Source organism: Podarcis gaigeae, assembly GCF_964106915.1.
Source record: "Podarcis gaigeae genome assembly, chromosome: 2".
Classification (NCBI taxonomy): Eukaryota; Metazoa; Chordata; class Lepidosauria; order Squamata; family Lacertidae; genus Podarcis; species Podarcis gaigeae.
The window spans coordinates 116472351-116500312 of NC_139679.1; the positions used below are offsets into that span (position 1 = coordinate 116472351).

The 27962-nt window shown below is 46.2% G+C and overlaps 2 protein-coding genes across 4 annotated transcripts in view; one reads left to right on the forward strand and one right to left on the reverse strand.

Moving 5' to 3' along the window:
- Positions 1-1318: 1318 nt before the first annotated feature.
- LOC310837489 (uncharacterized protein) lies at positions 1319-7860 on the reverse strand. Its single transcript, XM_083724152.1, has 4 exons — positions 7728-7860; positions 4558-5288; positions 3871-3997; positions 1319-2385 (listed from the first exon to the last, which is right to left on the reverse strand). Exons 1-4 carry the CDS (start codon positions 7792-7794, stop codon positions 1457-1459), a joined length of 1854 nt encoding a protein of 617 aa, XP_083580278.1. The 5' UTR covers positions 7795-7860; the 3' UTR covers positions 1319-1456.
- A 1065-nt stretch (positions 7861-8925) lies between these two features.
- The window catches only part of LOC310837355 (uncharacterized protein), a 30714-nt gene continuing 11677 nt past the window's right edge, over positions 8926-27962 (forward strand). Inside the window, exon 1 of one of the 3 annotated variants that reach the window (XM_083723809.1) lies at positions 8926-9199. Coding sequence is in view for 1 of the 3 variants with exons in the window: in XM_083723807.1 (XP_083579933.1) it covers positions 12750-12773 (24 nt within the window). In the remaining 2 variants the exon portion in view is untranslated. Of the gene's footprint in view, positions 9200-12652; positions 12774-25733; positions 25882-27962 lie in introns of those variants that run through there. The other 2 variants (XM_083723807.1, XM_083723808.1) reach the window with 2 other exon arrangements.

Consider the following 27962-nt stretch of genomic DNA (forward strand, 5'->3'; position numbering starts at 1 on the left):
TCAGCTGGAACCAGTATGACCAGTGGTCAGGGATGGTGGGACTAGCAGTAAAATAAAAAAAATATATATAGGGGGCCACGGGTTCCTGGTATCTGAGGAATTTTGGCTCGATTGTTAAACCACTCTGCGTAGCTCTCAGCAAACAAACTACATGTCCCAGAATTCTTTGAGGGAAGAGATGAGTGTTTCAAGTGGGATCATAGTACTTTGACTGTATGGTATGTTTGTAACCTCTGACTCTGTGACAAGGATGGGGAGCCTGTAGCTTTCCAGGTGTTGCTGGACTACAAATGACATCATTCCTGGCCAATGGCCATACTGGCTGAGCCAAATGAGATTTGGGAGGGTGCCAACAACATATGTGGGGTTCAGGAGCCCAGTTATGTCACTCCTTGTCTGCAGAACTGGCAGCCTCTCACCCTTTTTTGAACACTCTCCCTTGTGGATTGTTCCCTCAGCCTCCTCTCCTCTCCTTGGAAGTCCTCTGGGAAGCTACTGCTGCTGTCCCTGGTCGCTGAGCTTCTCCCCTGCCCCAAAGAAAGGTGCCTCTCAGAGACACCATTCCCTTGTGGAACTTATGGAACTTGTGAAGCTGGCCCGTGAATCCACTGGATGACATTGCGGAAGAATGTTGCCTCAGGGGAGTGAGGAAAATTCTCAGGGATGATTCACACCCTGGCCGGCACTTTCTTGATCTCCTGCCCTCGGTCAGAAGATATAGAAGCATGATTAGGTAAAGAACAGCTTCTATCTGTGGGCTGTTAGGCTGCTGAATGAAAAGATAACAACAGGTCAACTGACTTTCGGGTTTGGTGGGTGGGTGTCAGTAAACGAGGGGAATTAAGACTAAGAGAGCTGAGTGGGGGGTTGCTCATGTAATCTTACTGTATACAAGTTGTACAAGTGACAATAAAGTATTTCAATTTCAATTATAGCCAGGGCTGTTGCAATAAACAGCTGTGCAAGCCTTTGGGAAGCAGAGACAAGAGAGGGCATCAGAGGAGGGAGGGAAAGAAGAGAGGAACAGAGGCCAGTGTTGCCTGTGGCACCCCTGACCATCATTCAAGGCACCCCAGGTGCCACAGCACCCTGGTTGAAAACCACTGGCCTACAGCACAAAGGTAAGAATTACATCCATTGCTTCTGACCCTGCCCACCATGGACATGCGGCCCTTGGAAGGTTGTGCACAATGGAATGCGGCCCTCGGGATGAAGACGCTTCCCTGCCCTCGTAAGGAACCTTTTATAATGTGAAGTTTCAGGTTTCGTACATCAACCATTTCCAACATCCCGTTAAAGATGACCACACCCTCGTTGCTAATTTTTAAATGACAGTTCTATGGTTTTCTTTATTTTTAAGGGAAACATTCTCTTAAAAAATTAAATTCTGCATTTGTACTTTGAGGGAATCACATTGCCTTTCGGCAGCTGAATGCCTCATCCTCTCTGACAACTCTTAACATCCAGGGGGATTGGCTCCCACGTGGATTTTCTCATGTCTACGCAGATCACTTCGATTAAGAAACCTCTGCTCACACAACGAACATTGATAGGGTCTCTCTCCTGTGTGGATTCTCCTGTGTATCAGAAGGTACCCTTTCTGAATGAAGCTTTTCCCGCAATCGGTGCACGTGTTTGGTTTCTCTCCTGTGTGGATCCTCTCGTGTGTCAGGAGGGACGAGCGCCGAGTAAAGCACTTCCCACACTGGGCGCACCTATAGGGGGTCTCGCCCGTGTGGGTCCTCCGGTGGATGACGAGCTGCAGTCTCCTGCTGAAGCTCTGCCCGCAGTCGGAGCAGCTGTACGGCTTTTCGCCCGTGTGGATTCTCTCGTGATTGATGAGGTTGCACCGGATGCTGAAGCGCCTCCCGCACTGTGCGCACTCGTAGGGCTTCTCTCCCGTGTGCATTCTCTTGTGCCTCACCAGCGTGGACTTCCGGTTGAAGCTCTTGCCGCAGTCCAGGCACGTGTACGGCTTCTCTCCAGTGTGGGTCCTCTCGTGCACGACCAGGTTGGCCTTGCAGTTAGAAGTCTTCCCACAATACAAGCATTTGTATGGCTTCTCGGCCATTTGCACGGCCTGGCTAAAGCTCCTGTCCTCGGACTGCTCTTTCTTTATCTTCAACTTGACAATCTCCACCTGGAAGGGACTTTCATCTAAGCCGGCGCCCACTTCATCGTAATGATAAGCCTGTTTGGCTGCCTTCCCAGGATGGTTTTCCCAAGGACCTCCCGGCGCCGGGGGACTTCCTGGCATCAGCCCCATATCAAGCCCCTGGAAGAAATCCCCTTTGGCTCTTTCCAGGGATATTCCACAGAGGTCTGTCTGCTCAGGTCTTTCCAGCTGGAATGTCTCCTCTTCATTCTCCTGTTCTTGCCCATCACCTTCAAAGGGGGGGGGGAGGAAAATCATGGCACAATAAGTACAGTCATACCTCAGGTTGAATTTGCTTCAGGTTGAGCGCTTTCGGGTTGCGCTCCGCGGTGACCTGGAAGTAACGGAACGCGTTACTTCCGGGTTTCGCCACTCGCGCATGCGCAGACGGTCAAAATGATGTCACGTCCTTGCGTGGAAGCAGTGAATCGTGATCTGCGCATGCACAGACGCGGGTTGCGTTCGCTTTAGGATGCGAACGGGACTCCAGAACGGATCCCATTCGTATCCAGAGGTACCACTGTAGAGGCTTGTAGAAATTCCCCATCCCTGTTCCATTACTTTCTGTCCCTCAGTTTTTAGAGGCACCCCCCCCAATAATCCTGGGGGCCATAGTTTGTTAAGGGTGCTCAGAACTGTAGTCTCTTTTGTGCAGAGGAGGACAACCAAGATGATCAAGAGTTTGGAAACAAACATTAAACGGAACAGTTAAGGGAACTGGGTATTTTTAGAACGGAGAAGAGGAGGCTGAGAGGGGATAAGATAGCCATCTTCAGATATCTCAAGGGCTGTCACATGGAAGAGGGAGGAGGCTTGTTTCCTTCTGCTCTGGAGGGAAGGACCACAACCAATGGCTTCAAATCACAGGAAAGGAGATTCTGACTAAACACCGGGAAGAACTTTCTGAGAGTAAGAGCTGTTCAACAGTGGAAGAGGGTGGACTCACCTTTGAGGTTTTTAAACAGAGGTTTAAAATGATTCCTGCATTGCAGGGGGTTCAACCAGATTTGTTTATTCATTTCATATTTATTTCATAAAATTTATACACCGCTTGACCTGTGGTTGAACTGTTTAATTATTATTTGCTGAAGTTTAATTTTACTGTTTGCTACAGCGATACCTCCGGTTACAAACTGAATCCATTCTGGAGGTTCGTTCATAACCCAAAACCATTCTTAACCTGAGACGCGCTTTCACTAATGGTGCTTCCTGCTGCACACACGCCTCTGGCGCACGATTTCCGCTCAAATCCCAGGGCAAAGGGCGCAACCAGGAGAACTACTTCTGGGTTAGCGGAGCTCATAACCCAACGCATAACCCAGAAGCGTTCATAATCAGAGGTACCACTATATTAGATTCTGATGGATTGTTGCTTTGTTTGATATAAGTTGTTTGTTTTAAAGTTATTGTGACTTTTATATTGGATCAGATTTTTACAATTAATGTTTGATGTTTTATTTCATTTTTATGTCTTGGAAGCTGCCAAGAGCGGCTTGGGCAACCCAGCCAGATGGGTGGGGTATAGATGTATTATTATTATTATTATTATTATTATTATTGACTGCAAAAAGCACCTCTCAAAGATGACCCTTTGAGCTCCTTCCAACCCTACAATTCTATGATTCTGTGATGGTTTTGTTCTAACCCCATTGTAGGACACAGCATTTTTATTTGTGTTGTAACAACTAGCAATTAAAAGTCTTGTGAATTCTTACCGAAGAAATGGGATTCTCCATCACCCTCCTGCTTGGCTTCCATGGAGAGCTGCATCTTCCCGGGGGCCCAGGAGTCCTGTTCTGAATTAGGGCTGCTGACAAATGAGCTTATTGACAACCCTGACTCCTGAAAAAAAAAGTGGACGATAACAAATGACAATGAGGTTAACAGTATCGGTGCAGATGGCTTAATGACAAGGATGTTGATAGGACATTGTGGTGCAGAAAAGTAAAAGAATGATAATTTACAGTGACAGATTTGGAATTTATTTTGCAATGTTATTAAGGTTGTTTCAGGCTTCTATGTATATTCTCTCGCACATGTACAGGGACAATGGCAGCTGTAGTTCATCCACATCTGGAGGGCCGAAGGTTCCTCACACTGGACGTAAGCAAACACATGTGGCCATCCCATCTATCTTGGGGCCAAACTAGATTATTTTATTTTTTAAAAACCCAGAGCTTGAGGAATTGCCGCATCCATTTCAATACGATACAATACGATATCTTTATTGTCATTGTCCCTTGCGGAACAATGAAATTGAAAAGCTACATAAAACTACCACGAAACTACATAAAACTACATAAAAACTACATAAAACATTTCTCTGCCCCTTACGCCAATAGACGGCATCCCTGCCCTATTTTCTGGGTTCTCTCTGGGTTTCCCAAAGCTAAGACACTCACCTTTCCTTCCCACCCTTCCGACTTCAGGAGGAAATCTTCTGCCAGGACGACTGCCTCGCTGCAGGTCTCCGGGCCTTGTTCGCCGACCCAGCTCTGCATTTCCAGAGGCAAGATGCTCAGGAACTGCTCCAGAATCAGCACTTCCAGGATCTGGTCCTTGGAGCGTTTCTCTGGCTTCAGCCATTGGTGGCAAAGCTTCCACAGCTGCTTGCAAACGTCCCGGGGCCCCTCAGCCTCCTCATAGCAGAAGCGCCGGAAGCACTGGCGTTGTGTCTCTGAGTCGGCGGCGTCTTTGCTCGCTGTCTCGTCCTTCCCTTTCCCTGAAGAATCCAGCCCTCTGCTCGGTTTCTGAGCTCCTCGGAGGCCCAGCACGGTTGCAGTTGCCCAGTCTGCTTTCGGCCACTGGCTGGCCCCAGCTATTTCCTTGAAGGAGGCCTGGAACACCTTTGTGTCTGCCTCAGAGATGGGCTCAGGTAGCCTGAGGTGCTTCCATCCTGAGCAAGGGGATTCCACCGTCTTCAGGAACTCCTGCTGCTGGTTTTCCCAACGCTGGTGCAAACCTTCCTCTGGCTCCTGCTTCACTTGTGCTGGGCCTTCGCTGGTCAGGAACTCCTTGATGGTCCCAACTTGGACAACCTGAGGCTCCCTTTCGCCTGCCTCCAGCTTCTCCCAGGATTCCGGTTCTGTTGGGTCCTGCTGCTCCATTTTTATTTCTGGCTGGAGTTCCTGGGCTGAAAAGGAAATTCAGTTCTTGATCAAGGGCAAAGCATTAAGAACATAAGAAGAGTTGGCTGGATCCAGCCAGTGGCCCATCTAGTCCAGCATCCTGTTCCCACACTGGCCAACCAGATGTCTGTGGAAAACCTGCAAGCAGAATTTGAGCCAAAGAGCCTTCTGCCATTCTGCAGTTTCCAGCAACTGGGATTCAGTAGCCATTGAGAGCCCTCTTCTCAGGGAATTTGCCTAATTCTCTTTTTTTAATTGATTTTCCCACATGGCAAAAATTATACATTCCAAATAAAACACAAAAGAAACAACAAATTTCCAAATAAACCAATATATACAAATCCTTAAATTCCTAAAAGACACTTCTATTGTTTAAGTTTTTTTCTTAATTCACAAATTCTTAATTTCTCCATATGACTTCCAACCTCCTCATTGTGGATTCATCCTTTTTCTTCTTCTTCTTCTTATCACTGCTTCAGTATTCCTTATCTCAATTTCTTTCTTTTGTTTGGTCTCATGTATTCTTGGTCTAATTTGCAGCTTGGGGAGTTTAGTCAAAACATGTCCAGGTTTTCACTTGTGGACGATGTTTAATTAAATATTCTTTATAAATGCCCCATTCATTTTTATACCTTTGGGTTGGCTCTCTTCTAATTATCTCCGTTAATTTAGCTAATTCAAGATTATTTTCTAATCCTCCTTTAATGCCATGTAGGTGGGTGCCCATCACTGCCTCCTGTGGGAGCAAGTGCCATAGTTTAATTAAGCACTGCAGGAAAAAGTGCTTTCCTCCATCCTGAATCTTCCAGGGAGGAAGATTGCAATCACCGCAACACAATCCTTCACATCTCCCTACGATCTGCAGGGGAGACCACTGGGAACTGTCTGGTTGGCAGTGACTCAGGTGACAGGGCCTTCTTAGCAGTGGCTTCCCATTTGTGGAATGTCCTCCCTAGTGAGGTGCACCATTCTCCTTCATTATTAACTTTTAGGTGAAAAGTGTTCCTCTTTACCTAGTCATTTGATGGCTGAAAATATTAGTTTTGAGAGTTGGCGATTGCTTTTAGTTCTTAACTTTTTTTTAAAGGCTGCTTTTAACCATTTATAGAAGTTTTGATTGTATTGTTTTGGTACTGACGTGTTTTCCACCCTGGGCAATTTAGGAGGAAGCTGTGGGATATAACTAATAAATAGAGAAATTGAAGTTCTGTTCAGAAGTAAGCCTCATTTAGGCTCCTGATATCTGTAAGGCTATCTCGCTCGTAAATATTTACTTATTTACTCTGACAGTCTAGGGCAGTTGTGTCCAAACTTTTTTCAAAGAGGGCCAGATTTGATGAAGTGAAGGGCCGTGAGGGCCAACCAAAGTTGTTGACTTTTTTTAGGATTCAGCTTTTTTTAGGATTGAAGTTGTTGAGGTTTTTTTTAGGATTTTACTCCAGGAAATAAACTGCCATGGGGGCCGGATCTAGTGGAAAGGGTCTAGTGGAAAGGGTCATGGAATCACAAGTAGAGATGGAAGGGACCACAAGGGTCATGTGAGGGTCATGCAATGCAGGGATCTTTCACCCAACATGGGGCTCAAACGCACGACTCTGAGATTAAGAGTCTCATGCTCTACCAAGGTCATAGCTCAGTGGTAAAGGTTCTTCATTCCTGCATTGCAGGGGGTTGGACTAGATGATCCTCAAGGTCCCTTCCTACTCTATAATTCTTTTTAATACCATGCAATAACAACAGCAGAGTTGCCAACGCAAGACAGTCAGCAACCCCAGAACTGATGCTGGTGTTTCCTCACAATCCTGTCCCATTCGTGTGTGAAGTGGGAATGCAGTGGAGAACCTTATTTTAACACCCAAAATGGGTGTGTGTGAAACAGCCATCTTCCAAGCTGCAAGGATCGTCGAGGTAAGGTGTGCGTGAAGCACTTTGTGTGCTCAAAACACGCTATCATAATGTGCAGTTACTGCTACGCTTAAGGTTGCCAACTTTCCAGGCACCTCCGCTCCTGTGCTTTTAAATGGCATGCAATGACGCTCGCCGGCGCCTTCATGCCACAAAGCTTCGCTGTTTTGATTTCTGCCACCTGCCTCTGTTAAAGGCAGAGGAGCAGGCCTGACTTGGTTCCCCTCTGGATAAGTTGGCAACCCTGGCTGCCAACCGACCTGTGGGAAACCAGCTTGGCCTGCTCCTGTGCCTTTAACAGCAGCCTGCCATTCAAGAATCAGCTTTCTGCAGCAAGGGAGATAAATGCAGTTGCAAGCTGACTGCTGCACATCAAGCCCCTGGCAGAAGGCAGAAGGCATGCTGGCGACGGTAAAAGTGAAATCTGGGAACATCGCCCTCTGCAGCTTTTCCCCAGGGTTCCTGATTTCTCTGGTATCTCCCTCTTAATTGTTTTTTCTCCTTCTTTCTGTCCAGCGCCTCTGGGGGGGTTAACTCACCCACTCCTTGAACCTTGGTCATTGTTGCAACCTCTGGCAAGAGAACTGCAGCCCCCAGTGGCTCCATCCAAGAGGCAAAAACCCCTGGAGGGAAGGAGGAAGGTGGTGGATCAGGAAGGTGCCTCAGCTTAGGTCACAAGTTTGCATGCTCCTCTAGCCGGCACAGCTCTCTGTGTTTAACTCCTTCAGGGCAAAGGCACATAAAACAGTCAGGCATCCTAAAACATGAATGGGAGCAGAAGTTGCACGTGAGTCCCTGGGTGACCTCTCCCCGCTCTGGCAATTTGATGCCCTGCGTTTTGTCCTGTTGCAGGCTGCCTACTTAAAATGTCCACGTGGAATTGCTAGAATTGCGAGGTTTACTCTGGGACTTTAATAGTTAAATCTCAGGAAGAAGGGGAATGGTTCATTCTTGTCTCTCTTAACAGCGCATTCATGCTCATGCATGCACAATAAGGCCCCGGCTGCTTTTCCACGGGCTGCAGCTGCTGAGACAGATTTGGAACTATTGACCTCACAGTGGCAGGGAAATGGACATTTCCCAGCAGTTCTGTAACCTCAAAGTGTGGGGCGAAAAACCGCTGGACTTTTAAATCTGCCAAGATGGTCTGATTCATATGTAATGGCAAAACCATGGTTCGCAAGACATCCTTTATAATTTGCTTAATGTGATCATTTGGACCTGGCACAACAGCTTAACCATGTTTTTATTAACATGACTGGGATAGCTCAGTTGGTAGAGCATGAGACTCTTAATCTCAGGGTTGCGGGTTCAAGCCCCACATTGGACAAAATTTTAGGGGGTTGGTCTAGATGACCCTTTGGTGTCCCTTCCAACTCTACAATTCTATTATTTGCAGGTGCAAACAGTATTGAAGGCAGGATGATGCATACCCACTCTGATACCACCATGAGCCCAAGGCTGCGTATACACCATGTATTTATTTTGTTATTTTATTTCTGATAAAATTTATTTATCACTTCATTGAAAAGCACCCTGCACTGAGAACCCATACATTTAAAGCACCTCCCCCTAAAAATCCTGGGTAGTGCAGTTCGAACCTCACAGAACTACAACTCCCAGCATCCTTAACAAACTACAGCTCCCAGGATTCCGGCGGCGGGGGAGGCGGCGTAGAACGCGCTTGAAATGTTTGGTGCGCTCACAGCGTAGAAATGAACGCACAATAAAAAGGACGCCCGGAAGCCCTGCCGCTTACTTGCCCTACATCAAGCTTAATGGGTTAAAAGCACCGAGCTCTCCTGCCTAGAAAAGGCGCAGCCAAAGCGGAGACATTATTAATATTATTGTTGTTGTTATTGTTTTTTTTTTTTTAAGTTCCATACAATTCCTCTTCCTGTCCCGCCCCCTCGGTTGAGTATCCTTTTGGGTCGTTCCGAAGTTTGGAACTATTATTTTTATTTTTGCAATTTTGCAGCGGCTGCAAAGGAGTCAGCGCCTTTTGGGAGCGGTAAGTTAAGTCGGGGATTTTGGGAGAAGGGGGCGATCGGAGGCGAAGCGGCGGGTGGAGGGGAATCCGAAGCAAGGAGTAAACAAGATGCACACCGCTCTCCCCGCCTTCCTTTCCCACGCCTGCCAGATCAGAGGGAGAGCTTGTTAGCTGATCTTCGCTGGGCCACACACCCCACCGCGTGCTCTTGCGGAAAACAGAACCTCCACCTACAGGTGCAGTGTACCCCTGTAGGCCGGATGCTGCGGGGAGCGGGGAGGAAAGAACAGCAACAACCAAAAAAAATCAGGGTAGGGTTGTTGCTTTAATCTTTCGCTTGCAGGCTTCAGAACATAAGCAGAGATGAGCTGGAACACCGCTGGGAAGTTTTTAGTTGTTGTTGGTGTGTGTGTGTGTGTTGTGTTTTCTTTTTTTAAAAAAACACCTTTATTGAAATTTCAAATAGTACATAATTATATGTGCACTAAACATGGTGAGACGTAAATAAAGAAGAGAAAAGGAGAGAAACAACCCATGCAGAAGGGAAAATAAGGGGGGGGGGCAAAACTATATATTTTTGCAAGGTTGTTATTGTTCTTCGTCAGATCTTAACCTATTACAGTATATGTAAGAACGGATTTAAAATACAGTGGTACCTCTGGTTAAGTACTTAATTCGTTCCGGAGGTCTGTACTTAACCTGAAACTGTTCTTAACCTGAAGCACCACTTTAGCTAATGGGGCCTCCTGCTGCCGCTGCGCTGCCAGAGCATGATTTCTGTTCTCACCCCGAAGCAAAGTTCTTAACCTGAAGCACTATTTCTGGGTTAGCGGAGGCTGTAACCTGAAGCGTATGTAACCTGAAGCGTATGTAACCTGAGGTACCACTGTATCATTGAATTTGTTCATGGCAAGTCTGCGTTTATATGCAAGTTGTTGTTATGTTGTGAGTTTGTGTGTAAGTCTTCAGTCCAATTGTAGAAGGGAGCTGCATTTTTATTTTTTCATTTCATCAGTACAGTCATATCTCGTGTTGTGTCCGCTTCATGTTGCGTCTTTTCGCGTTACGTCCCGCGGCAACCCGGAAGCACCGGAATGGGTTACGTCCGGGTTTTGCCGCTCACACATGCGCAGAAGCGCTAAATCACGCTATGCGCAGAAGCGCCAAATCACGCCGTGCGCCTGTGCAGACGCAGGAGTTCGAGCTGAGGGCATTTCATGTTACAGACGGTCTCCGGAACGGATCTCATCCGTAACACAAGGTACCACTGTATCAGTCTTTTTGCTGCGGTCGGGGCACGGAGAGTCCACTCCTATTGTCCTTTTGTAAGGTTCCATGTGCTGGGTATATAATTCAAGAGCATATTTTGCTCTGTAAATGTAAGGTTGTTCCGTGCAGTTCTGTTGATGGTTTCAGTTACCTCCTGCCAAAATTATTTCAATATAGGACAATGAAAAAACATACTTTTTAAAGAAACATTATCCCTATTGCTTCTCCAGCAGAACGTAAGCAGAGATGAGCTGGAACACTGCTGGGAAGTTTTTAGTTTAGAGAAAATGGAAAGGGAGGTGCAGGATGGAGGGGTATAAAGTTACGCAGAGAGAATATTTTCTCCCTCTCAGTCCTAGAACTCCGGCACATCTAACGAAGCTGAATGCTGGAAGGTTCAGGCAGATGAAAGTACTTTTTCACCCAGCGCAGAGTTTCACCACAGAATTTGCTCCCCTGAGCTGTTGTGGATGATCACCAACCTGTACTGGTGTAAAAGATTAGATAAATTCATGGGGGATAAGGCTTTCCGTAGCCACTGGCCTGCCACAGCATGGGCATAGCAGGGAGGGGGTCAGTAAGTAAATAAATAAAAATACTTAACAAACTGACCAATCGTGTCACAGATAGCTTGGTTCTGCCCCCCTAACAAAAGTCCTGTCCCCCGAATATAAATTATGGCTACGCTTATGGCTATGCTTTACCTCTGCTGTTGAAGGGAATATATACCAGGTGATGGAGACCACAGAAAAGGAGGGTTCCATCTTGAACTCAGGTCCTGCCTGTCTGCTTCCCTTTGATGCATCTGGATGGCAACTGTGAGAACAGGATACTGGCCTAGATGGGCCATGGGTCTCCTCCAGCAATGCTCTTTTTGTTCTTGGACCGAGGCTCTGTCTCGAAACTGAATCTGAAAGAAATGGGTGTTGCTGTTCTTTTGTAAGGGGGGAGCGATAAATTTTATTCTTTCAACTTTACACAATATGACATTTAGAGCACTGCAAACACTATTTTAACATTCATATATGATTGACCATTCATGAAATGCTACTCATTTAAGATATCCACCTCTCGGCTTAATAGGACAGTTAAAGCATCACAAAACACACTTCCAATGCTTTCTCCTTCAAACTTCCCAGCCAACTATCTGACTCCCAGAACCTATGGCTTTGCTGCTGCTTCCGTTGTTGTGGGTTTCTCGTTAAAGCCAGCAGGTTTGGCTGGCACCAGCTGTTCCCAAATCTGCTTTAAGAATTCATATTTGCTTGTCTTTGAGCTTCTGTTCCTCATCCTCTCTCTCTTTCTCATTACATACCGTACATTTCATTTATGCTTGCACCCCAACATATGCACACAATCTCTTTGTGCTCTGGGTGTAATTTGTCTGGGCTCCAGGAGGAAGTTTATGGAGGTTCTTGATGGAGAGAAAATAGGGGAAATGTTGGGAATGCGATTTCAGAATGCAACCATGCAGCTGACATGATCAAAGAGAGGGTGCTTCTTCCCTGCATGGAGGGGGTGGGGAATTATTATTTTTTGGCCTCTGGCCCCACCCTCCACTGGCATGTTTAACTGGATAGCTCTGTCCTTAGAGCAGGAGACCTAATCTCAGAGTTGTGGGTTCAAGCGCCACGTTCGGCAAAAAGATACCTGCATTGCATTGCAGGGGGTTGGACTAGATGACCCTCATAGGTCCTTCCAACTCTACAATTCCGTGATTCTGTGTGACCCTTCCTTCCCCAGAAGGGATTGCAGCCCTCAGATCAAAAAAGTTTCCCCACTTCTTCTGTACGGTGAACAGCCTTTCTGATGTGCTTGCCTTTGCAACGAGTAGCCACGTGAGGAGGCGACGCTGTTTATACGTTTTGAATTTGGTTTTCAATGTTTTATCTACATTCTTCTCTCATTTTTTAATTGTACTGCTTTATCACTGATGGTTTTGCCACCTTTGGGAGGAAGATCGGGAAGTACATTCCAATTAATCGATGGGCAGCATCTAACCAAGTCCCATTGCAATTAATGGGACTGAGCTAGTTTGGCATGTCAGTTTCCCTGGGTCTGCTTTCAGTCGGATGAGCAATGGATAAAACCCAATAAGAATTCCCTGGGAAGATGTTCAGAACTTGTCTTCCAGATTCCCAGACTAGAGGCGCTCTTCTGCAGCGCTTTGAGGGTTAAATCCACAGAGCTGCAATTGCTAGAGAGGGAGGAAAGAATGGGATTGCATTCATGAATGCCACTTCCTGTCTGCTGCCTTTGCCAACTGGGATTTTGAATTATCTTTGCAAGCGGCTGGAGAAAGATGTCTCAGAGCAGTGAATTAAAGGTACCTGGGATGATGGGTGGAGAGGAGGAGGAGAAAAAAACGATGGGGAGGAAAAGACAAATTGGGGGCAGGAAAAGCGGATTTGGGCAGGCAAGTCGAAAAGTGCTGTGGAAAAATCCCATAAATAACTAAAGAGGCAGGAAATTGCTTTCTGGCACAGTCTGGTAACAAGAAAGAGGGAAATAAACACAACCAGTGCTTCTTGGGCTCAGAAGCTGAGAGAAGGGATGCCTGAACTTATATATCAACGCATACGCTGCATTTCAGGAGAGATCCTTTCCCCCTGGGGATTGGGACTAAGCTGGGAACAATCTCTGTCGAATCGGCCCTGCAGCATCTTACGTGGGTGTTCTAGATGTGGGATGTTTGTGAATTTTTTCCATGTTGCTCTTTAATCTTTTATTACTTCTGCGGTAGGAGAGAGCTGAATTCAGCAGGAGTGACACATCTCACTGCCGTGAAAATTAAGAACTCCCTTAATACCAGGTCAGACACATGGTCTGTGTGGGCCAGAATATTCTACATTGGCAGTGGCTCATCCCAGGGGCATTTCTGGGTACCTTAAAAACTTGGGGAAGGGATGTAGCTCAGTGGTGGAGCATTTCCCTTGCATGCAGATGTTTCCAGGCATGTCTAGGTAGAACTGGGAGAGAGTTGTGGCCTGGATTCTGGTCTGACTATAAACAGATTACAGAACTGGGTCCAAACTAACAAAATGAATTTCCATAGGGACAAAGTTCTGCACTTAGGCAGGAAGAACCAGAGGCACAAATATAAAATGGAGGACATTTGGCTTAACAGTAGTACATGTGAAAAGGATCTAGGGGTTCTGAGTAGACCACCAGCTTAATATGAGTCCACATTGTGATGCAGCAGCAAAAAAAGCTAACACTATTCCAGACTGCATCTATAGAAGTATAGCGTCCCGATCAAGGGAAGTCATAGTACCGTTCTATTCTACCTTGGTCAGACCACATTTGGAGTACTGTTTCCAGTTCTGGGCGCCATAATTTAAGAAGAATACTGACAGGTTGGAATATGTGCAGAGGAGGGTGACCAAGATGATCAAGGGTCTGGAAACCAAGCCTTATGAGGAACAGTTGAGGAAGTTGGGTACCATATTTTTTGCTCTATAGGACGCACTTTTCCCCCTCCAAAAATGAAGGGGAAATGTGTGTGCGTCCTATGGAGCGAATGCAGGCTTTCGCCGAAGCCTGGAGAGCAAGAGGGGTTGGTGTGCACCGACTTCCCGCCGGGCTCCCAAGGCTTGCGGATAGCAGCCTGCAGCCCAAAGCTGTTCTAGCTTCGGGATGGCTGCGCAAAGTCTCCGCAGGGAAGCAGGGTGGAGGCACCCCGCTGCCCTGTGGAGGCTTGAAAGGCTGTCCCCAAAGCCAAAACAGCGAGACGGGGCGCTGCGCAGCCCTCCGTCTCACTTCTAGCTTCGGGATGGCTGTGCAAAGCCTCTGCAGGGCAGCGGGGTGCATTCACCCTGCTGCCCTGCGGAGGCTACAAAGGATGTCCCCGAAGCCTCAAGCCTTTGGAGTTCAGCTGCGCTCCGCTCCAAAGGCTTCAGGGATCTTTGAGTGGCGGTGGGGGAAAGCAGCGCTTCCCCCCAAAGCCAGCACCACAAGCTCGGGGGGCTTTGCGCTGTTCCCCGACCTGCTCTTGAACGCACATTGAATGCACCTTGTTTTAGAGGGGGAGAACAAGAAAAAAAAATTTTTTTCCTGTTCTCCCCCTCCTATGGTCCGGTGCGTCCTATAGAACGAAAACCACAGTATGTTTAGCCTGGGAAAGATGAGACGGATAGAGGGCTGTCACGTGGAAGATGGAGCAATCTTGTTTTCTCCTGCTCAGGAGGTAGGATTCAAACCATTGGCTTCAAGTTACAAGAAAGGAGATTCCAACTAACCATCAAGAAGAACTTTCTGATGTTGAGAGCTGTGATTCTCCTTTCTTGGAGGTTTTTAAGCAGAGGTTGGATGGGAATCTATCATGGGTGTTGAGATTTCTGCATGGCAGAGCATTGGACTAGATCACCCTCAGGGTCCCTTCAGACTCTACCACTTTATGTTTCTGAAACAATTTTTTACTTTCCGAAAGAATGCATGAACTGAAATACAGGGCTGTTGTTTGAAACCCACACTTCGCTGAATTTTGCAGAGCAGTTCTTTTGTCAAGTAGTGTGTGCAAAAATGCATGCACTGGGATAAAACGTGCACATACCTGCATCTGCTGGCGAAAATGATGCACACAACTGCATTATGCCAGGGGAAATAGCTTTGGTATATTTGGCAAACTTGCACACAAAAAAGGTGTATGTTAGACATTTGCACTAAAACACTGTTGAATTTTCATGAAGGCTTTAAAAGAAAATTGCAAGCTGGCAAAGAGAACTTAAGATTGGACAATGAAAGACTTAAAGAAAAAAGTGCCCATATCCAGTGCCCCCATATGGTTAAATAATAAAGGTGCAAGGGGCAGGAGATTCGGCTCCCAGTGTAAAATACCTGGGGCTCACTGCCCCTTGGGCTGTGCCCTAATAACACCCCTGGCTATTCCTATCACCTGCTACTTGCTGTTCCCTTTAGCTGACTCCCAGCAAAACAACACAGCCTTATAGCAATTTAGGGACTAACACATTATTATCACTGCTTTTTTTTCCCCTGGGGGGACACAGGGGTATGCCTAAACATTTTGTGAATCTGTGTACTTTTGTCCATTTTCTGCATTTATTTTTCCCAATTTGAACTATAAAATGGTGATTTTCTTGAGTCAAAATGAGAGTACCCCTAAACATTTTGTTAGAAAAAAAGCACTGACTATTATTGGTGGTAGTAGTACTAGTAGCATTAATTAGTAGCAGAATCCAAGGGACGCCTCCCAGGGCATGCCCCCCCACTGCCAGATATTTGGGGGCAGTTCTTTTTTCTGGGTGTATTCAAGGGTATGCAGTACCGGCACCTTTCCCCCACAAATGTTAAAAGTGTAATTTACTGCAACAAGTTCAGGGTGAGTACTGGAACCTTTTTTCCTTAAAAAAAAAGCACTTTGTGGGGCATGTAAACTTCAGCCCACATAATCGATTGCAAGACGCAGTACATAGACAACATTTGAATAGCAGTTACCATCAACTTGGGGGGCGGCCCCCTCAAATATTTTATTGTGGGGGGGCGGGACCTCGGCCCCTAAGAGTTTGCTCCTATGATGCTAGAGAAGTGAGGAGAAGCTGATCTAGTGGCTTCCTGGTTTTAGGGAGAACTCACAAGAGTCCTGCAAGATCACACAGGGAGGCACCTACAGTGCTTTCTCATGATCTCGCCAGAACGCAGAAGCTGCAGCCGTGTAAGTGGGGCTTTGGTGAGGGCGGCAAGCAGGGTCCATGGCATGAATGCAAAGCGGCACCTTCCCATTTTGCCTCAGGTGGCGAAACAGGACAGGCTGCCTCTGCTTGCAGGAGAAGCTCTCCTGCCATTGCTGTTACCTCTCAGGTGCCTCTCAGGTAGCCTCATCCCTGAGCTTATCTGTTATGTGTTAGTACCAACACCTTGAACTCAGCAGGTATCAGATTGGCAGCCACTGCAAATACTGCAAAGAAGATGTTACATGCTGGCAACCTGCTGTGGCCTCTTTTCTTCCTCAGAGGTAGCCAGTGGAGAAATTGAGGAGGGGCAGGAATAAGCCAGAGTTTCATCACAATCATAAGGGTGGGTCTGTGAATCAGTGACTGCCAGCCCCCAATAATTATTTGCAAGGATATTTGGGGAAGGGCTGTAGGTAGCTCAGTGGTAGAGCACATGCGTCGCATGCAAAAGGTCCCAGGTTTGATCCCTCACATCTCCAGGTATTTATTGTTGTTTCTTTGAATGATTTACCGCCTTTCATCATAAGATCTCAAGGTGGTTTACAAAATAAAATACAGGATAAAAACACAAGTAAATAATTTCCAGCAAAACAATAGCCCCGCCCCTTCCTGCAGACACATTTAAAAGGCTATAGAATATTAATCAGCCGAAGGCCTGGTTGAAGAGGAATGTTTTTGCCTGGCACCTTAAAATATATAATGAAGGCACCAGGTGAACCTTCCTGGGGAGAACATTCCACAAATGGGGAGTCACTACAGAGAAGGCCCGTTCTTGTGTTGCCACCCTCCAGATCTCACACAAAGGAGGCACATGAAGAAGGGTCTCAGATGGTGATCGCAGAGTCTGGGTTGCTTTATGTGGAGAGAGGTGGTCCTTGAGGTATTGCAGTACTGAGCTGTTTAAAGCTTTATAGGTCAAAACCAGCAATTTCAATTGGGCCTAGAAGATAATTGGCAGCCGGTGCAGTCAGACCAGGATTGGTGTGATACGCTCAAACTGTCTTGTCCCAGTGAGCAACCTGTCTGCCGAATTCTGCACCAGCTGAAGCTTATGAATCGTCTTCAGAGGCAGCCTTACATATAACACGTTGCAGCAGGGCTGCAAATGTCATAGAATCATAAAACTATAGAGTTGGAAGGGACTCTGAGGGTCATCTAGTCCAACCCCAGGAACCCTGGAGAACTGCTGCCACTCATAATGCTAGAACTCAGGGACACCCCATAAGAAGAATGTTGGAAGAGTTCAGGACGGAGAAAAGAAAGTCCTCCTTCACACAACCTGCAGTTAAAACTGGAATTTGTTCCCACAAGGTGCAATGGTGGCTACTAAAGAGGATTAGGCAAATTCATGGAGGGTACTTGCTATGATGGCTGTGTTCTGTCACTAGGCCTCTGTATGCCAGGTAACCCTGTTGCACAGAGGTTTTGCTTTTGAGGCACCTGCTTGGCCACCATGACCTCACGAACTACATGGACCAGAGGTCCAGCTCTGAAGAGTGCAGCTTCCGACTTCCCTCTCCTTCATTTGTTGCCTGGTATTCAAAACTACTGGGACGCGGGTGGCGCTGTGGGTTAAACCACACAGCCTAGGACTTGCTGATCAGAAGGTCGGCAGTTCGAATCCCCACGACGGGGTGAGCTCCCATTGTTTGGTCCCTGCTCCTGCCAACCTAGCAGTTTGAAAGCACGTCAAAGTGCAAGTAGATAAATAGGTACCTTTCTGGCGGGAAGGTAAATGGTGTTTCCGTGTGCTGCTCTGGTTCACCAGAAGCGGCTTAGTCATGCTGGCCACATGACCCGGAAGCTGTCTGCGGACAAATGCCGGCTCCCTTGGCCAATAAAGCGAGATGAGCGCCGCAACCCCAGAGTCGGTCACAACTGGACCTAATTGTCAGGGGTCCCTTTACCTTTATTCAAAAGTACACTGCCTCTGATTCCGCTGGTTTCATCTGGCAGCTGTGAGTAATGGCTGCCGAAACTGGATGTGGTTCTGGGGGAAGGTGGGGTGGCCAGAGAAAGAGCGAGACTGCCTTTCCCCCCATTGCTGCTTTTTGACCCATAAAAGCTGCTGTTTGTTGGGATGATGAGCAGCGGGGGGGCGGGGGCGGGGGGAGAGCACTCTGCATATTAGAAGTGCTCTGTCAAATCCTTTTATTAGATTAATAAAAAGCAGGGCAGTCTCTCGCTCTAGGCTAAGCACACCAATAAAGAAGCAGCAGGCCCCAGATACATCAGAGCGCATGCCTCCCTCTTAACCCCCACCCAAAATAAAACAGGATAGGATACACTACGCTCCCTCCCCTTGCATCCCTATTCTGGATGGCGAAGGGCCTCTTCTCGGACCAGCTATATAGACTCCCCACCACACCCTGAGACATACGCCTCTTTCAGCAAGATCTGTGCCTCTTTTTTTCCCAAATCCCAGCCTACATTTTATGACCCGAATAGCAGGGTACAAATTATAACAGCAGTAAAGTGCTGGTGGAGGAAAGCTGGATTTACCACTGCAGCAGCCAATGTGGCAAAGCAGAACTCTCAAAATAATTACACAAGCAGAGAGAGAGAGAGAGGGAGGGGTAATTAACTCATAGTATCTGCTGGGTGTGCAGGAGGTCCCCAGGTTCAATCCCTGGCAGCTCCAGGTAGGGCTGGGAAAGACTCCCTGCTCACACTTTAAGCAGTCATGGTTTCCCCCAATGAATTCTGGGAGATGTCATTTGTTAAGGGTGCTGGGAGTTCTAAGGAGACATCCTATTCTGCTCCCGGAGCTACAATTCCCAGAGTTCCCTGGGAAGAGGGATTGATTGCAAAACCACTCTGGGAATGGTAGCTCTGTGACTATTTGAGTATGTGAAAAATGGCATTGAAAACGAGCTTTTTCTTTAGGATTTCCACCCCCCACAAAATTTGGCAGATTTCTACGGAAATGTGAAGAACTGGAGGTGAGAAAAACGAGAAGCATAGAACTGAAATGAACTGATTTGTCTATCTCTATGGTTTCGGGTTCAAATTTCTAATGCTTTTACTAAACGTTCAAACCATACATTTAAATTACTATGATACTGCTGTCAACAGTGCTGGCTTCTCCTAAATAATTCTGGGAGCTGTGGTTTGTGAAGGGTGCTGGGAGTTACACTTCTCAGAGTTCCCTGATGGTTATACCATTGTGATGGGAAAAGGGAGTTTCCTAACAACTCTAAGCGCCTAGAATTCTTAAGCCATGGCTGTTTAAAGTGGTATCATATAGTGCATTAGACATATGAAGTGAATGTGGCCTCCATGACCCAACTGTATTGCTGTGGCAGCAAGCTTTGTGCTACCACAGGGCTCTTCCTGGGCCACCACCTCCAATCGCTAAAGCAGTGTGGGGAGCCTGGGACCCCCCAGATGTAGGACTCCCACTCCCAGCAGCCCCAGCCACCCTGGCCAATGATAATAACAATGGGAGTTGCAATCCAGCAACATCTGGAGGGCCACAGATTCCCCATTCTTGTGCTAAAGTTTGTGTAATATATCTGGTTTCGGTAGAGAGCCTGATCATAGTCATCACACGTGTGCACAGGCACACAGCCTTTTCACTGAGTTCCCCTCTGCATTTCACTCTTCATCCAAAGCACAGGAGAGCGATGAAGCATACTGTAGTTCACAAACGCTTGTGCCATAATAAAAGGATTACGTCTTCGAGGTGCCACAAGGCTCTTTGTTCTTTTTGCAGAATAAAGTGTGGCAAATGTCCGTGTAGAATCACACAAGTGTGTATCACAGCAGCCACAAAATTAAGCTAGGAATTGGGAATGTGCCCTAGTAAATATCTGCTCAGATGCAAGCTCATTAGGAGGCCTTAAGCAAGCCTCCCCTACTCTTTTTTTTTTTAAAAAAAAAAGCTTAAAAGAATTGTATCAGGTTTGCTTCTTTTCTTCCTGGCAGAGGTTCTGTGTCTGACTTTTTAAGAGGTGTGCATAACTGGCAGGGACTCTTAAGATTATTATTTATTTATCTCATTTAATGGTTTGGCGCCCTGCTTTTCTTGTAAAATAAAACCAAAGCAGCCCGCACCAGGGAATCAACAGATTAAAGCCATCCATCATTAAAAACAATAAAAGCAGCAGAACTGAAGCAGATCGCAAAAGTAACAGAGGCCAGCAAAATAAAATTGGTCTGTAAAATGGTAACAAAATTGCGGGGGGGGGGGTGAGGGGGTGGCAGCATTGCAAAGCTACACGGAGCTGCTGCCAAAAGCTTTTAATTGGTGAGGAATAATAAACCAGGGCTACTCTCCTTGGTGTGAGGCTTCAGAAAGTAGGTGATCATGAAGCAGGACCTCCACTGCTGAGAAGAGAGTATGCGGTGTGCACAGTGCCATCTGGAGCCACCAACCTTTTGGGACTGGTGGGCACACTGGGAATTTTGAGAAATCACCATGGGCACCAGTCACAAAATGGCTGTCGTGGATGCATGACATAACACAAGATGGCTGCGTTGGGAACGTGGTGTGAGACAAAATGGCAGCCACAGCTGAAAGAGAAGGAAGAGAGACAGGAACACAAAATTGAGCGGATATGTGCCCCATCCTCAAAACTGGCACCCCGTCAAATGAGGAAAGGGGTCTAAACCAGCCACCGCTGTGGTCACTCACTGAGCAAAGCTCTTTGCGCCTCTCTTCTGTTCAGAATAGGAGGGAGAGAAGGGGTTTAGTTCTGGCGTCCGGTAAAAATATCGGCATGGGAATGTGTGTGTTCAGTGTAGGGGATGCTGAGCCAAAGTAAACAGTCCCTCATGCGTCGTGGACTCAGCGGGCTGTTTGCTGAGACCTTTTATGCATGCCTTAGGGAGGTACGTGTGGCTGGGCCCTCAAGTGCAGTGGAGGACACTGCCAGGTCATATCCACACCATACAATTTGAGCACTCTTGAGCCCACTTTCAATAGTCATGGCTTCCCCCAAAAGAATCTTGGGAACCATGTTCAGGGTCCTGATGGTTGTTAGGAGAACCCCCTCACAGAGCTACAGTCCACAACAGGCTTTAAAAAACTACAGTTTTCACATTTGGCGGGGGTAGGTGGATGGGAGGACACACAGTGAGTGTTAAAACTGGTATAAGAGTGTTATAAACATGTGGTGTGACCCCCCAGTCATATCCACTTCGGTTGCATGGAATGAGGAAAGGTGCCATATTCACGAACATCAGCTTTATGCTTGTAGCGTTGGAGAACGCTTGCTATTATTTATTTAAATTCCATTTAATAATTGCTTCCCAGAAAATGCCTCGAAGCAATTTCACAATGAAAACCAGCAGCAATAAAAGCAATTGCACAGTGACCTATATATTAAAATGAAAAACAACAACGCAAGGGAGAACAACAACAACGAGAAACGCTTTCATATGTAAAAGCAATTAAAAACCACTTTTGTATGTAAAATCAATTTCAAATCCGACGCCGATAGAAAATGAGATAAATATCTCCACTTAAAAGGCTCTTTGAAAAAGGAAGGTCTTCAATAGGCAATGGAGACTTTGCTTGTCTGATCTGTAATGGGGAAGGGGCTTCTGAGGGCAGGTACCAACATGCTAAAGGCCCGATTCCTATATCATGATGTGGTAATAACTACAGAAGGTCCTCTCCTGCAGAGTACAGGGATCGGAGATCTCAAGCCGTTACTAAAATAACACGAAGAATCAGAAAATGAATGGAAATTAAGCTTTCTATTCCAAGGAAGGCAGCCTCTCTTGCAGTAAAGTTTTTTGGAATCCATTTCAGAACAACTGTGGTGGAGATCCTGGGTTTTACTGAGTAGACCCACTGAAATTAACGGACCTTCATTAGTTGTGTCTGCTCTGGGCATGACTAACACTGGATATGCATGAGGACGCATATCCAATGGGCTTGCCGAGCAGAAGGTCAGCGGTTCAAATCCGTGCGACGTGTTGAGCTCCTGTTGTTCTGTTTAAGCTTCTGCCAACCTATCAGTTCGAAAGCATACCAGTGCAAGTAGATCAATAGGTACTGCTGCGACAGGAAAGTAAGCAGCATTTCCGCGTGCTGTGGCTTCCGTCAGGGTGTCCCATTGTGCCAGAAGCAGTTTAGTCATGCTGGCCACATGACCCGGAAAGCTGTCTGTGGACAAACGCTGGCTCCCTCGGCCTGAAAGCGAGATGAGCGCCGCAATACACTAGTCACTTAACCGTCCAGGAGTCCTTTACCTTTTACTTTTTTACCTCATGCATGAGGGTATACATGCATTTTGACACATCTCTCCTCTTTTTATTTTAATGTCGTTTTAGTAAAGCTATGATACAAATTTCTGATTGATGTGTACATTGTTAAAACTATGGAACTTGCTCTCTCAGCTTGGATTCATTTTAAAAGAGGATAAGACAAATATTGCAGAGGAGAAAGCTCTTAATAGCTACTAGACACGATGGCTATATCCTCGACTGTCAGAGGCAATCTACGCCTCTGAATGCCAATTGCTGGGACTCACAAGTGGAGAAGGCAGTGCTGCTCCCCTTAGGTCAGCCATTGTAAGAACAGGATGCTGGACTAGATTAGGCCATTGGTCTGATGCAGCAGGACACTTCTTAGGCTCTTAAATTTTATGTATAGAAAGCATACATACATGCCTTCCTTGAATGTTTTTGTGCAGCTAAAAGCTGTCTAGGGTGTGAGAACGCCCCTAGATGGAGAAATGTGCATTGCTTTACATGGCTGGAATGTAGCCTACGGTAGAAAGATTAAAAAAAATCATTTGACTGATTAATATTCTACAGCCTCTTAAATGTGTTTGTGGGTGGGTGGGTGGAGCGGTTATTGTTTTGTTGTTTTTGTTTTAACTATTTATTTTTGCTTTCATCTTGTGAATTACACTGAGTTTTTTAATAAAGGGGGTATAGAAATTTAATAATAATAAATAAGTATCTGTTGCTCCTCCCACTTTTGCCTCTGCCCCGCCCACCATTGGTATGTGCACCCTGTAATAATGGTCAATTTCCTGTATTCCAAAAATCTGTTTGCTCGGGCCACCAAGACTCTTTGTTTCATGAATCTGACTAATAATCCAGTGTTTCCTCTCTGAGATTTGCTGCTTAGACGTAATTATGCAGTATATGTTTGCAGTGTTTCTCCTTGTACCAGTCTGGGTATGTAATCAGGGAAGGGGAGGTCTTTGATTCAGTTCACATTTAAATATTAAGCTACTTAATTCACACTGACACAATACAAAAATGGAAACACAGCTGTCCTTTGAAATTTGTACTCTGAAATTTGTACTTCTCTTAATTTTGAAGCACAGTTCTCTAGCCGAGTGACTTCTACAAAAATTCATACTTACTGGACTAAAGTGCGCAGTAAAAGGCATATATCAGTTAAAATAGTATACAAAAAAGGCATTGTATTGCCGGGGGGGGGGAATTGCTATATAAAAATGTGTGTATTAGTAAAATCACCATACCAAGATACATATATTAGGAGAAGTAAAAATGCTGATGAATATTCATGAGGGCTATACACACACACCACAAACAGATGTGAAAATGTGGAGAATGGAATATAAGTCTGGGAAATTAGAAAATGAGAAAAGCTGATTTTGCCAGAATCTCCCATCCCTAAGATGTAATACCCGACCCCCAAACAACACTTCATGGATTGGCAATAGATTTGTGGGTTTCTCTAATATCAGGGATTGGGACCCTATGACCCTTCAACTCCCATAATCCCTGGCCATTGGATGATAGGAGATTTAGCCCAAGAACATCTGGAGGGTACCACTTCCCTGTCCTATATGAACCTCCCTATAAATTATGATAATCTTCCAAGTTCCTCTTGCATGTCCCAGTTTGGGGGGGGGGGGGGAACATGAGCAAAGACCTTTCTGCAGTAACACCCTGGTCCTCACCATATCCCTGGTGGTGTTCAGGCAAGCAATGAAGACATTCCACATAGCTTTTAATGTAGGGCTGGTATTTTATTGTGGGTGTATTCTACAGCATGCTCCTGACCCAGAGGTCACTTCTGCACCATATATTTGGAGGAGAGGGAAAAGGGGTTTTATTGGTTTTTTTTTTCCTTCCTGTTTTTATTATGTATTTTGTGTTTTGATCTTTTATTTTGATGCTGTGAGCCACCCTGAGATCTTCGGATGAAGGGCAGTATTCAAAGTTAATAAATAATAATGATATAAATTAATAATATTATTATTACAGCCTCGGTCCAGTATACCTGAAGGGGCGTCTCCACCCCCATCATTCTGCCCGGACGCTGAGGTCCAGCGCCGAGGGCCTTCTGGCGGTTCCCTCATTGCGAGAAGCAAAGCTACAGGGAACCAGGCAGAGGGCCTTCTTGGTAGTGGCGCCCACCCTGTGGAACGCCCTTCCAGCAGATGTCAAAACGATAAACAACTACCTGACATTCAGAAGACATCTTAAGGCAGCCCTGTTCAGGGAAGTTTTTAACGTGTGATATTTTACTGTATTTTGGTTTTTATGGAAGCTGCCCAGAGTGGCTGGGGAGGCCCAGCCAGATGGGCGGGGTATAAGTAATAAATAATAATAATAATAATAATAATAATAATAATAATTATTATTATTATTATTATTATTATTATTAATATATTTAAAGCATTCTTATACCACTTTTAACAGTCATGGCTTCCCATCAAAGAATCCTGAAAACTGTAGTTTTTAAAGAGCTTGGAATTGTAGCTCTGTGTTGGGTAAGCTACAGGTCCCAGGATTCAGTGGTGTAAATGTGTGTTAAATATATTGTGCAGATGTGACTGATCAGGGTGTATCAGCTAAGATTTTTTTCTGCTTTATTTGTTGCTGGTGATTTATTCTACTTTATTAGTTGTTGTTATTCATTATGCACATTTCACTGTAAGACCCATGGGCAGGTTACAGCAGTTTGAAATACAACATTAGTTAAATAATGTTTCTCCAACACTACCACATTATTGCTGTCCTAAGGGGCTATAGAGCATCCAAAGTGGGACAAAAATAATAATAATACTCCAGAACATTTGTGGTGTGAAAAGTTAAAGGATTTCAGCAGTAAGCCACAAGACATGCAGTGACTAAAGAAAAAACAGTGTTTCTACCTCCAAACCTTTGAAGATGTAAACAGTATTGAAAGTGGAATAGTATGTGGACACCCCAATAGCATCATGGGCACGAAACATTAGCCATGCACAATAAAAAGGACTTTTGGAGGAGTGCAAACTCTGTTCCCTTCTTATTTTTAAGGCTTTAGTTTTAATTTTCGTTCCTTGATGTTTACATGGGGGGGACACCATTTGAGAGGGGCTTCACTAGGGCTAGAAAAGCAACATTACACACACACACACACACACACACACACACACACAAATGTGTGTGTGGCATTTTGTAGTCCAAGAAAAGCTGCCGCCGCTGTTCACTTTCTGGCCTTTAAAAGACTGCAAGTCAAGTCCTCTTGACTGCAATAGATTAACATGGCCACTATCCCTCTGCAATTGTTCTCCTCTGTTGATGTTGTTGTTTTTCCTACTTTGAGTGGTTCAGAGGGTTAAACCTATGAAGCTCTGGTTCCTAGAAAGGCCTGTGGAAATTTGAGATGAGAGCTGCAGAGAGAGGGGGGGGAGGAAGGCTCCCTTTCCCTTCTCGTCCCGCCTCCCGCCTCCGGTCTGACATGAGAAACGGCCTCTTGCATTTCGCTTCCCAACCTGGGAGCAATCGAAGGGCTGCGGCAGACACAAAGGCTGCAAGGCGCGGGTGAGTTCAAGGAAGGAAGGAAGGAAGGGGGGGGACACCCGGATGCAAGCTACAAAGTAATGGCAGCGGGAGGGGGGGCTGAGTGGGAGAGACGAGAGAGGTGGGGAACTAATGCTGGAGGGAAGGAGCGCAGGGGGTCCTCGGAGAAACTTAAAAGTGTGCAAAATTCGACTCAGAGCACTTGTGTGCCCAATTGTCATGTGGTTTGACATGGGTGCTTTAATGCGATCTGGATTTGCACGGTCGCCAGGAACTGTTATTGCAGAAGAACTGAGAGAGAGGCAGGCTGTCACCCCGAGAGGCAGGGCCTAAATCGGAGGCTTTCCAAACTGTACCCCGGGGAATCCGGGAGTCCCTCTGAAGCGGAACTCTGCGAGGGGATCAGTAATGGCGGACCAGCTTCCTGGGGCAGCGGGCTGGGGGAGATGGGGGGGATCAGCTTCCTGTTGCCACTGATCTTCCTCCAGGCAGGTGGGGCAGTGTGTCTCAGGTGCACTCAAAGAGGATGGGATGGCGAGGCCCAAACCCTCCTGGCCAGCACAGTGCATGAACTGAACAGAGCATCCCACACCTTGAATCCTCTTGCGGGGAGTTCCATGGACAACATAGCCAGCTAGATGAGACAATGCGAGAAGGGTATTGACTTTGAAAAGTACTAGTCTGTGTTGGTGACTGGCCCTTTGGAAGTTGTCGGGGGATGCATATTCCCCTTACAAGTCCCAGAGTTCCCTGGGAAGGGGAACTGAGTGTTAAACCACTCCGGGGATTATAGCTCTGTGCGTTGAATAGGAGTCTCCTAACAGTTCTCAGCACCCTGAACAAACTACAGTTCCCAGGATTATGTGGGGGAAGCCAGGACTGTTTAAAGTGATATAATACTGCTTTAAATACATAGTCAGATGGGGCCTGGGAGAGGATAGGGGGAAGGGGGTCAGTCTCACAACGCCAAAGTGAGCCAGCAAGTTATTTAATACACATTTATTTCATCTTTTAAGATGGACCTTGGCATCAGTTATCAGTGTCTTGGTTACTTCCAGGCTGGAAGACAGCAATGCTATTCATGCGAAGCTGCTTTAAAAAACAGACAAAACCAATGCCTCATAAACTTCCAATTGATGCAAAATGTTGCTGACAGGCTTGAGATCTGGCACCTAAAATTTGGAATTTTGTGGCTCTAACTGCAATGCAATGGTTGTCTGCTTTTATTTTGGAGCTTTGTGTCATGAATGGCTGCTATTAGTTGTTAAGGACCTGGAATGGCTTTGGGGCCAGGTTACCTCAGTAATCTCTTGCACGTACATGAACCAGTGGGCACTGAGGATCAGCTTCGGAGGTCCTGTGCTCTGCCCTTTTCCATGTGTGAAATTAGATGGGCCATAATGACAAAAGTGGCCTTTGTTGGTGGTGGCCCCACAATTGTGGAATGCCCTTCCCACGAAAAATTCACCTGGCCTTTCTTTCTGCCTTTCTGTTGGTGCTAAGGCTGTATACACTCCATATGTTTAAAGCACATGACATGCCCTCAAAAACCCTGGGAACAGTCTGTAAGGGTGCTGGGAATCGCCGCTGTATGAGAGAGAAACTACAGTTCCCATTATTCTTTGGGAGGGAGTCATGGATGTGCTTTAAACGTATTGTGTGTGCAGCCGAAGGTTCTTTATTTTTTATTAATTTGCTTTAAAACAAAAACACACAAACTAACAACTTGCTGTTCTTAGATCTTTGCTGAAGTTCTGTTAGTAATCCCTCCAATAGTCCCATACATTGTTGCTTTGTTATTCAAGGATCAACAACGTGGCACCCAAGAGCGCACAGGTTTCTGCAGAGGCCTTAATCGGTGCTTGCTAGATCCCCTTCCCCCTACTTAAATTAGGCTTGGAAGATGCATTTTGTTGTAACCAATAAAAGAGGTTGTGGTGTGTGCCCATGAGTCCCAGATTCAGTCCCCAGCATCTCCAGGCAGGGTTGGGAGAGAATCTCCTGCCTGGAACCCTGGAGAGCTGCTGCCAGTCAGTGTAGACAATATTGAGCTAAATCATGCGTAGGCAAACTAAGGCCCGGGGCTGCATCCGGCCCAATTG

Bases quoted from the DNA above. Each gene is read 5' to 3' on its own strand.
- LOC310837489 (XM_083724152.1), bottom strand. From the start codon at position 7,794: ATGGAGCCACTGGGGGCTGCAGTTCTCTTGCCAGAGGTTGCAACAATG. The intron at 5,289-7,727 runs GTGAGTTAACCC...TTTCCTTTTCAG, and splicing joins GACCAAGGTTCAAGGAGTGG to CCCAGGAACTCCAGCCAGAA. The intron at 2,386-3,870 runs GTAAGAATTCAC...CCCCCTTTGAAG, and splicing joins TGGAGAATCCCATTTCTTCG to GTGATGGGCAAGAACAGGAG.